The following is an 11,653-nucleotide window of genomic DNA, read 5'->3' as shown; positions in this document are numbered from 1 at the left end:
GACGCCCTTTGCTGACCCCAAACAGTTTTTAGGTGTACTGACGGATTGTTCTGAAACTGTACGTGCAGGAACAGAGCGTTCACGTTCCTGTTTGCCGACGGGGCCAACGAGGAGCTCAGCTTGCTGCAGGCCGTCGTGTTCACCGGCTAGTCCGTCCCCTGTACCTCCAGGCAGGGCAGGTTCAGGGCTAGTGTTACTCACTGATCTACATCTTTCAGTGTGTCTTCCATGATCTTGCCCCTGTTTTCCAATGGTACGGCTTCAGGCTCCTCCCCAATATTTCATTGTGCTCACTAGTTGCTAGTGTTCGACTGCTACTAGTGGGTTAAGATTAGTCTTTTATAATTGTTTTCTTGAGGATGAGTCACTGGGGCTATTCAGGCAATGACTCCAAATTATATGTGTTTTGTTGAGGTTCGGGTGGTGGACGGAGATCTGCATGAGGTGCTTGGGCAGCAGATCAGCCCGGAGCTCCGGGGCCGCCTTGCCCTGTCCTGCAGCTACAGCAGCAAGGTACATGAACTAAACAACAGTAAAATTACTCCTATTTTTGAATGTGGACACAGCGAGTCAGATGTGAAATGGGTTGCAGGTGTGGCTGGTCGGCGATAGGCTGACAGCGCGGGAGCAGGAGAAGGCGGAGCTGGGTTGCAATAGAATCCCAACAGGACCGACGCTGAAGGACCTGGACATGTGCTTCTTGACATTCCATTGCTTGGCAACACCTTCCAAGGGTAAAAACACCAGCACCCGCACCCTGTTTCTAGCGCCATACGAAATGGGGAATTTATTATTTTGCCTTCTGCTTACACAACACCATTATTATAGACGTGACTTGTACATTCCAATCCTCCTCCATTGCTTCATATGACGCTAACTAAACCCTCTTGTTTCAACTTGCAGATAGCCATCCCACCACACCAGCAATGCCCCGGCTTCGAGGGAATCGGCCACTTCACCACCGCAACGGGCAGGCTTTCCCTGCCCGCCTTTGGGTTGGCATCCTACAAGCTCCGCGGCTCCCTGTGGGCGTCCAACGGTGCCCCGGAGCAGGAGAGTGTCACGTCGCTGATGCAGGAGGCGGACAACTGGCTCCACTGCGTACAGGTAGACCACCCGGACTTCCGGTTCTTTGTGTCCCACTTCGGCATGACGTGGAGATGACTGCTCTGTTGTAAATTTCCTTTTTGTGTCTGTGTTAGTTATATGATGATGACTGTGTGTTGCCAAGTCTGAACTCAGCTGGCTGTGCGTTGAGCACAAGTCTGTTCTCTATGGCACATAGTGCAGCGCCCCTCTGCCGTGGGGGTTGTATCAGTTAAAAAAGGCCTGCCTGTATTGCGGGCTTTGACTGCAATTTCTTTGGTAGACAAGCATAGATATCTGACAATACCAACAAGCATGCCATGCATTGTTCAAGCTTGATTATCCACCCCAGTCTAGCTAGCAGATCATCCAAGGTTATGCTAGGTTGGTTGGTTCAATGACATCGAGGAGAGAAATAGAAATAGGAAGAATAGGGGAAGAATGAGGGAATAGGTTCTGTTTTTGTTCTGTCTTTTTTCTCTTCCCGATCTAAACATGTTGAAGGTTCTGTTTTGTGCAGGTTGCTCTCATGAGGAAAAGTTGCCGCTACAGGACGCCCTCCTCCTCTCCTCCACCCCCTGACATGGTGAGCTCCACCCCTCCTTCTACCCCTTGCAGATCTGATATGAAGTGGGCATTAGTTGCAATTGTTATGGCCACAACATAGCAGCATTGTATTGGTTCAGTTTTTATGCATAATTCGATTGTGACTGTGTTGTTTGATGCTGCTTGCCTCATCTATTTTTCATGTCTTGTGTGAAATCTGTACCCTACTAGAAGATGCCACCATCAAGTTAATAATAACACTAATGATCATTTGATTCTAGTCTAGAGATACAAATAACATTAGTTAGGTCCATGGATACATGGATGAACACACACAGCTAGCAGCCTAGCAGTGTTAGCAAATGATGTCAGTACAATGTTTATGGCATTCATTTATATTGAAACAAATAGTAACTAACTATCATGGGCATTTTATTGTGGAGCTCCATGAACTTTTTTGGTCGATTGGCTGTACAAGTTCCTGAAGAACAAATCATACAACCATTATCTTGTTGATTGATGCAGTTTCTCACCTTTTTGCTGCTGATGTTTAGTTCCTTGCTTGATTCTGGATACTATTAAGTTGAAATAAAATTGTATGAGAAAATGATCACTAAACTAAGGAGGCTTAACCTGATAATAACTTATTTTACGTTAATAGCCTACAATGTTGTCTTGGAGTTTATTGTCCAAAATAATACCTCTACTTTTTGTGTCCTTCAGGAATGCGTATCCTTTAGGACAACTCAAGCCCCTCCTCCTCTCCTGTACATGAATGTGAGATGCTGCGCAGGCAAGATCTGAGCCAAATGGCATATTGTAATCTTTTTATTGCTAGTTTTTATGTACGATGTCATGAAGATGTACGTTTGAAATGTTGCTTTGATAGCAAAATTGTATTCCTGTGTACATGCTGCTTTGACAGCAAAATTATGAAAATTTCTCATCAAATAAATGGGCAAAATTGTATTCTTGTGTACTCTGCCTGAAAAGGCTACATCCAACTAATGATGTTACTAGAACATGACAACTGGGACCCATCTGACTAGTGGACCCTTCTTTTGGGAAAAAAAGAAAAATTAAATTCTTTTAGACAAAAAGGCCACAACCCAACAATAAAAAGGCTGCAATATTGGGCTTGGCCCATGAACCTAACCAAAAATTGACAGACAGAAAAAACACAAATAGGATGAATTGTTGGGCTAGGCCCATGTAGAAAATTGAATTGGACCGGGCTGATTCTTGTGCCACATCAGATTGCCACGTCGGATGCCTACGTGGCCTGGGGAGGCTGCTAGTGACCAAAACAAAACAATAGGCATATTTTGGTCAAAAACGTCTACGACCTGCTCACAGAGAAGGTCGTTAGTTTCAGTTTACGACCGCCAGCTTTTGACCTTCTGTTTTTGGTCACAAAAAGGTCGCAAATTAAAAACTATGACCTTTCAGTGACCAATAGTGGAGGTCACAAGATAGCATATTTCTTGTAGTGTTCCTTGTCTTTTCTTTTTCTCGGTTTGGTAGACATGTCCTTCACATAGAAAACCTGCGCTACATCATCGGCTAGGACGAACGGTTCGTCTGTGTACCCAAGATTGTTCAGATCCACTGTTATCATTCCGTATTGTGGGTCTACCTGTACCCCGCCTCCTAACAGATTGACCCATTTGCACTTAAACAAAGGGACCTTAAAATCATGTACGTAGTAAAGTTCCCGTATGTCCACTATGTAACCATAATGTGTGTCCTTTCCCCTATTGGTTGCTGCATCAAAGCGGACACCGCTGTTTTGGTTGGTGCTCTTTTGATCTTGGGCGATCATGTAAAATGTATTCTCATTTATCTCGTATCCTTTGTAAGTTAATACAGTCAAAGATGGTCCCCTGGACAACAAGTACAACTCATCAGAAACAGTGTTGTCACCTCTGAGACGTGTTTCCAACCAACTGCCGAAAGTCCGGATGTGTTCACATGTAATCCAGTCGTCACACTGCTCCGGGTGTTTGGAGTGCAGACTGTTCTTGTGTTCATCGACATACGGGGTCACCAAGGTAGAGTTATGTAGAACAGTGTAGTGTGCTTGAGACCAAGAATTCCCGTCCCTACATATTATTGAGTCCCCTCCAAGCGTTCCTTTCCAGTCAGCCTCCCCTCATACCGCGACTGAGGGAGACCAATCTTCTTAAGGCCAGGAATGAAGTCAACACAAAACCCAATGACATCCTCTGTTTGATGGCCCATAGAGATGCTTCCTTCTGGCCTAGCGCGGTTACGAACATATTTCTTTAGGACTCCCATGAACCTCTCAAAGGGGAACATATTGTGTAGAAATACGGGGCCCAGAATGACAATCTCGTCGACTAGATGAACTAGGACGTGTGTCATGATATTGAAGAAGGATGGTGGGAACACCAGCTAGAAACTGACAAGACATTGTGCCACATCACACCTTAGCCTTGGTAGGATTTCTGGATCGATCACCTTTTGAGAGATTGCATTGAGGAATGCACATAGCTTCACAATGGCTAATCGGAATTTTCCAGTAGAAGCCCCCTCAATGCAACCGGAAGCAATTGCGTCATAATCACGTGGCAGTCATGAGACTTTAGGTTAAGAAACTTTTTCTCGGCCATATTTATTATTCCCTTTATATTCGACGAGAAGTCAGACGGGACCTCCATACTGAGCAGGCATTCAAAGAAGATTTCCTTCTCTTCTTTGGTAACAGCGTAGCTGGTAGGACCTTCATAATGCTTTGGAGGCATGCGGTCTTTTTTGTGCAATTGTTGCAGGTCCTCCCGTGCCTCCGGTGTATCTTTTGTCTTCCCATACACGCCCAAGAAGCCTAGCAGGCTCACGCAAAGGTTCTTCATCACGTGCATCACAATGATTGAAGAGCAGACCTCTAGGTATTTCCAGTAGGGTAGGTCCCAAAATATAGATTTCTTCTTCCACATGGGTGCGCGTCCCTCAGCGGAACAGATAGTCCGCCGGGACCCTTTCCAAAGATTACATGTAAATCATTGACCATAGCAAGTACGTGATCACCGGTACGCATGGTGGGCTTCTTCCGGTGATCTGCCTCGCCTTTGAAATGCTTGCCTTTCTTTCGACATTGATGGTTGGTCGGAAGAAATCGATGATGCCCTAGGTACACATTCTTCCTGCATTTTTCTAGGTATATACTTTCGATGTCAGCTAAACAATGCGTCCATGCATGGTATCCCTTGTTTGTCTGTCCTGAAAGGTTACTGAGAGCAGGCCAATCATTGATGGTTACAAACAGCAATGCATGCAGGTTAAATTCCTCCTGTTTGTGCTCATCCCACACACGTACACCGTTTCCATTCCACAGTTGTAAAAGTTCTTCAACTAATGGCCTTAAGTACACATCAATGTCGTTGTCGGGTTGCTTAGGGCCTTGGATGAGAACTGGCATCATAATGAACTTCCGCTTCATGCACATCCAAGGAGGAAGGTTATACATACATAGAGTCACGGGCCAGGTGTTGTGATTGCTGCTCTGCTCCCCAAAAGGATTAATGCCATCCACGCTTAAACCAAACCATACGTTTCTTGGGTCACCTGCAAACTCAGCCCGATACTTTCTCTCGATTTTTCTCCACTCCGACCCGTCAGCGGGTGCTCTCAACTTCCGTCTTTCTTACGGTCCTATCTGTGCCATCGCATCCACTTGGCATGCTCTTTGTTTATGAATAGACGTTTCAACCATGGTATTATAGGAGCATACCACATCACCTTCGCAGGAACCCTTTTCCTGGGGGGCTCACCATCAACATCATCAGGGTTATCTCGTCTGATCTTATACCGCAATGCACCACATACCGAGCATGCGTTCAAATCCTCGTATGCACTGCGGTAGAGGATGCAGTCATTAGGGCATGCATGTATCTTCTGCACCTCCAATCCTAGAGGGCATATAACCTTCTTTGCTTCGTATGTATTGTCAGGCAATTTGTTATCCTTTGGAAGCTTCTTCTTCAATATTTTCAGTAGCTTCTCAAACCATTTGTCAGGCACAACATTCTCTGCCTTCCACTGCAGCAATTCTAGTACGGTACCGAGCTTTGTGTTGAAATCATCGCAATTGGGGTACAACCCTTTTTTGTGATCCTCTAACATGCGGTCGAACTTCAGCTTCTCATTTTGACTTTCGCACTGTCTCCTTGCATTAACAATGACCCGGCGGAGATCATCATCGGGCACATCGTCTGGTTTCTCTTGATCTTCAGCTTCCCCCGTTGCAGCACCACCGTATTCAGGGGGCACATAGTTGTCATCGTCCTCTTCTTCTTCGCTGTCTTCCATCATAACCCCTATTTCTCCGTGCTTGGTCCAAACATTATAGTGTGGCATGAAACCCTTATAAAGCAGGTGGGTGTGAAGGATTTTTCGGTCAGAGTAAGACTTCGTATTCCCACATATAGGGCATGGACATCACATAAAACCATTCTGCTTGTTTGCCTCAGCCACTTCGAGAAAATTATGCACACCCTTAATGTACTCGGAGGTGTGTCTGTCACCGTGCATCCATTGTTAGTTCATCTGCGTGCATTATATATAATTAAGTGTGTCAAAAACTATTACAGAACATCATGAATAGATAAGTGACCAATTAATAGAAGTTCATCATCACATTAAAACCAAAGTACACACATAGTTCTCACTGAACAACATATAGCTCTCCAGAGCATCTAATTAAACCATACATTGAAATTATGTAAAACATTTCAATGCAACAACAAATGCGATCATAATCGCAACCAAGGTGACAATTGATCCAACGGCATAATGATACCAAGCCTCGGTATGAATGGCATAATTTCGAATCTTTCTAATCTTCAAACGCATTGCATCCATATTGATCTTGTGATCATCGACGACATCCGCAACATGCAACTCCAATATCATCTTCTCCTCCTCAATTTTTTTATTTTTTACTTCAATTAATTGTTTTCTTCTTCAACTAAATTTAACCTCTCAACAATAGCGTCGGTTGGAATTTCCGGTTCACATACCTCCTAGATAAATAAAATCTATGTCACATTGGTCGGCATAATTGTCATAAACAATAAATGAACCAAATAGTTATAAACGATAATATATACCACATTCGAATTATAGACAGGACGAGGGCCGATGGGGGCGGATACCAAAACCATCGCACTATATAATAAAAAGCAAGAATAAAAGTAAGAAAATTAGACAAGTATCTATCTAATCATACAAGTAAGAATTTTTTTTCTTTTAGAAAGAAGATAAGAACAAGAGGCTCACCACGGTGGTGCCGGCAATGAGATCGGTGCGGGCGATCGACGACGCTGAAGACAGGGACGGGACTTGATGGACCGCTAACACTAGACAAATCTCGAGGAAAATAGAGCTTGGAGTTCGAGCTTCGAGCAGAGAAAGCTTAACTAGTGTGGCTCGGGCATTTCATCGAACACCTCATGTGCATAGGAGGTGATCTAGAGCACCACAAAGTTCTCCCCTCGCCGGCCAGAAAAATGGAGCAGTGGATTGCTCTACTCACGGGCGAGGGGTATATATAGCCACCTCATTGGTCTCGGTTCGTGGCTGGAACCGGGACGAAAGGCCACCCTTTGGTCCCGGTTCCAGCCATGAACCAGGACCAATGGATGTGGGCCAGGAGCGAGGACCATTGGTCCCGGTTCATGCCTGGAACCGGGACAAAAGGGTCCAGACGAACCGGGACCAATGCCCCACGAGGCCCGGCCGGGCCCCTAGGCTCACGAACCGGGACATATGCCCCCATTGGTCCCGGTTCATGACTGAACTGGGACTAATGGGCTAGCCAGGCCTGAACCAAAGCCCTGTTATCTACTAGTGATGGGCCAAAAGCGGTGTTGCTGCCTAAGCGGTTGCCCCACACCCGCGAATCACATGCGGATGCCTACTCAAGGTACCCACAGTCCCATTTTCTACTTAAGCTAAACAATTATCTAGAATTCTACATCCAAAGTCCTGAAAGTTGTATATGCCAAAATATATCATATAATTGCAATACGAGACTACTCAAACGGCATAGATCTAATCACATGAACGGCCAACTCTTCACCCAGAGTTTCGATGCGGACTGCGGAGTCGCATTTTGTTTCTTGATGAGCTGGCCTTCGGGCCGAGAGGCCCAATCAACCATATTGCTCTGGTTTTTTTTCCACTTGAGTAGCGTCCACTTAGGACAGCCCGAGATCTGACGGCCATAGATCACCCAGAAGCAAAATCGAACGGCTGAGACGATTGGTGGCGTGAGAGGGCAGGGATTTGGTGCAGTTTTACTGTCCTAAAATGTCCAGAGCTTCAGATATTATAATCCCACACAAATACTGCAAGTACGTACAAAAGAATTGATGATTTAGGCCAAAACAGCAGTAGAGATGTGCTGCTAAGGCTTGATGTCAGTATGTCACACAAATAACTTAACTTAAAAACCAAGTTGGATTATAACATGTTGCATCATAGGTCATAATCCAAGTTACTGTGAAAACAACTGCTATTGCTATGAGGTGTCGGTTTCCATGGGATGCACGCACGCAACAAGCCTCAGACAGCAAAGGCAGTCCTGTAGTGTGAAGGATTGTGCATAAGATCAGGAAGGTTGAAGGAGGCTCATATTGATATGATCCAACAATGGTCTTATTTTCAAGTGTCTATCTCTAGGTATGAGGCATCATCGTCAGTGCCAAGATAGTTAAAAGTAATGTTGATGCTACAGTGTTCTATTGATGATCAAATGATGGGCGTGGGGTGGTGATTGCGTATCCATGATGGTGATGTCCTGGATCGCTTTGACCGCACTCTTCAAGGCGTCACCATCCCAGAATTGGCTCAAGCAATAGCGGATTGACCATGCCCAGAACAACTGATTTGCTCTAAAAACTCTACAAGTAATCCATCTAGCAACATAAATCTGCAACGAGCCCAATGTTAAGAACAAGAGAAACCAGATGCTTCTACAAAGAAGCTCAAATCACAAAGCATAAATGTGGCAAGGATGATAACACCAAGCAAAACATCCGCTTCACGATAATGATTCAATTTGACAAGCGATGACCACTGATCACAATAGGCTTTTTTGTTCCCGCAAACATAACCACTGACCGAAGATGTTCACCGACAGGTCAAAAATGATGCATTTGTCACCATCCGACTGCTTATTCTTCTCCTCAAACTTTTAGCATGCGATGTCAAATCCTGCAATGAACAACAGAACGAACAGTTCAGTATATTTTTATTTATTTATTGGAAAAGGAGGATGTACCCCGGCCTCTGCATCTGGACGATGCATGTAGTCATATTATTAATTATTCAAAAAGGGCGAAGTATCCGGTGAAAATAGGTATTCAGTGAAAATCTAAAAATTCATGCGTGGTCCCTCAGATCTATAATGAACACCATTGATTAAAGGTGGGATCTTTAACCCTCCACTTAAGCGCAATTAGCAGATAACTCCCTATTCACTCGGTGATTAGCCAAAATCATCTCGGAATTTTCTAACTCCGACCTAAGTCTCCCCCGTCACATGGGTTGCTGCCACGGGAACGCCATGGCGCCTCTGAGATTTCCTGCAGTGGCGAGGCCCGAGGCGAGGCGGCCACAACCGGCAAAGATGCGGGCGCTCACTCTGTAGCTCTCATTGGCGGGTAGGGCTCCCGAGGTGTAGACACGGAGACGCCGTCCGGGGAAGACGAGGATGTCCGCGGTGTTCACACTACAGAGGAGCAGAGGCGAGGACGCCGCCCAGGGAAGACGAGGATGTCCTAGCGGAGGAGTGGACGTGCGTAGGTGACGCGCAAGACGGCCGCACCAGCCAGCGGGGTGAAGTAGAGCGGCGCGATACTAACAGTGCCTCCGGGCTATTGCACCGTGTTGACGCTGGGTGTGACTTGCACGGTCGCCGCATAGTGGCATCCGGATGCGTCGGCCTCGCGCGGCAATACGGCGGACGAGGGCCGCCCCTGTGCTATCTGAAGAATTGTACAGTACAAATGTTCTGCCGCTGTTGTTATTTGAAGAATTGTAGTTGTCTGAAGAAACGGTCAGAAGAACCTCTGTTATCTGAAGAATTGTACAAATGTTCTGCCTATAGCTTTTCAATGGTGATGAACATACTGGAAAACCTGAAGGACCTCCCTGCAGATTGTGTCATGAGCGCAAGAGACATCAACGCACTGTGTAGTCGTTTTCCTAACTGCATGCTCCAGCTCGCTCGTACATGAATTAACATAGTGCACTAATTTAGCTGCGCTAGCTCGGTCATCAGGGCTTTGTAATGTTTTGCTAGGCTTGACCCTCCGTTTATTTCTAGCCTTGCTTCTAAATATTGACCCAATGACATCCTCTGTTTGATGGCCCATGGAGATGCTTCCTTCTAGCCTAGCGCGGTTACGAACATATTTCTTTAGGACTCCCATGAACCTCTCAAAGGGGAACATATTGTGTAGAAATACGAGGCCCAGAATGACAATCTCGTCGACCTGATGAACTAGGACGTGTGTCATGATATTGAAGAATGATGGTGGGAACACCAGCTAGAAACTGACAAGACATTGCGCCACATCACACCTTAGCCTTGGTAGGATTTCTGAATCGATCACCTTCTGAGAGATTGCATTGAGGAATGCACATAGCTTCACAATGGCTAATCGAAATTTTCCAGTAGAAGCCCCCTCAATGCAACCGGAAGCAGATGCATCACAATCACGTGGCAGTCATGAGACTTTAGGTTAAGAAACTTTTTCTCGGCCATATTTATTATTCCCTTTATATTTGACGAGAAGTCGGACGGGGACCTTCATACTGAGCAGGCATTCAAAGAAGATTTCCTTCTCTTCTTTGGTAAGAGCGTAGCTGGTAGGACCTTCATAATGCTTTGGAGGCATGCTCTTTTTTTGCGCAAACGTTGCAGGTCCTCCGTGCCTCCGGTGTATATTTTGTCTTCCCATACACACCCAAGAAGCCTAGCAGACTCACGCAAAGGTTCTTCGTCATGTGCATCACGTCGATTGAAGAGCGGACCTCTAGGTATTTCCAGTAGGGTAGGTCCCAAAATATAGATTTCTTCTTCCACATGGGTGCGCGTCCCTCAGCGGAACATATAGTCCGCCGGGACCCTTTCCAAAGATTACATGTAAATCATTGACCATAGCAAGTACGTGATCACCGGTATGCATGGCGGGTTTCTTCCGGTGATCTGCCTCGCCTTTGAAATGCTTGCCTTTCTTTCGACATTGATGGTTGGTCGGAAGAAATCGATGATGCCCCAGGTACACATTCTTCCTGCATTTGTCCAGGTATATACTTTCGATGTCAGCTAAACAATGCGTGCATGCATGGTATCCCTTGTTTGTCTGTCCTGAAAGGTTACTGAGAGCAGGCCAATCATTGATGGTTACAAACAGCAATGCATGCAGGTTAAATTCCTCCTGTTTGTGCTCATCCCACACACGTACACCGTTTCCATTCCACAGTTGTAAAAGTTCTTCAACTAATGGCCTTAAGTACACATCAATGTCGTTGTCGGGTTGCTTAGGGCCTTGGATGAGAACTGGCATCATAATGAACTTCCGCTTCATGCACATCCAAGGAGGAAGGTTATACATACATAGAGTCACGGGCCAGGTGTTGTGATTGCTGCTTTGCTCCCCAAAAGGATTAATGCCATCCACGCTTAAACCAAACCATACGTTTCTTGGGTCACCTGCAAACTCAGCCCGATACTTTCTCTCGATTTTTCTCCACTCCGACCCGTCAGCGGGTGCTCTCAACTTCCGTCTTTCTTACGGTCCTATCTGTGCCATCGCATCCACTTGGCATGCTCTTTGTTTATGAATAGACGTTTCAACCATGGTATTATAGGAGCATACCACATCACCTTCGCAGGAACCCTCTTCCTGGGGGGCTCACCATCAACATCATTAGGGTCATCTCGTCTGATCTTATACCGCAATGCACCGCATACCGAGCATGCATTCAAATC

At 45.7% G+C, this 11,653-nt stretch overlaps 1 protein-coding gene across 1 annotated transcript; it reads left to right on the top strand.

Moving 5' to 3' along the window:
* Positions 1 to 384: 384 nt before the first annotated feature.
* Positions 385 to 1,164, top strand: LOC119316019. The gene is made up of 3 exons (XM_037590422.1): positions 385 to 513; positions 593 to 734; positions 908 to 1,164. The coding sequence occupies exons 1-3, from the start codon at positions 385 to 387 to the stop codon at positions 1,162 to 1,164; spliced, it is 528 nt and encodes a 175-aa protein (XP_037446319.1).
* Positions 1,165 to 11,653: the final 10,489 nt, after the last annotated feature.

The sequence above is a fragment of the Triticum dicoccoides genome, chromosome 6A (genome assembly GCF_002162155.2).
Source record: "Triticum dicoccoides isolate Atlit2015 ecotype Zavitan chromosome 6A, WEW_v2.0, whole genome shotgun sequence".
Taxonomy (NCBI): domain Eukaryota; kingdom Viridiplantae; phylum Streptophyta; class Magnoliopsida; order Poales; family Poaceae; genus Triticum; species Triticum dicoccoides.
This window is presented reverse-complemented; position numbering and strand designations above follow the sequence as displayed.

Bases quoted from the DNA above. Each gene is read 5' to 3' on its own strand.
- LOC119316019 (XM_037590422.1), top strand. From the start codon at position 385: ATGACTCCAAATTATATGTGTTTTGTTGAGGTTCGGGTGGTGGACGGA. The intron at 514-592 runs GTACATGAACTA...AATGGGTTGCAG, and splicing joins CCTGCAGCTACAGCAGCAAG to GTGTGGCTGGTCGGCGATAG. The intron at 735-907 runs GTAAAAACACCA...ACTTGCAGATAG, and splicing joins CTTGGCAACACCTTCCAAGG to CCATCCCACCACACCAGCAA.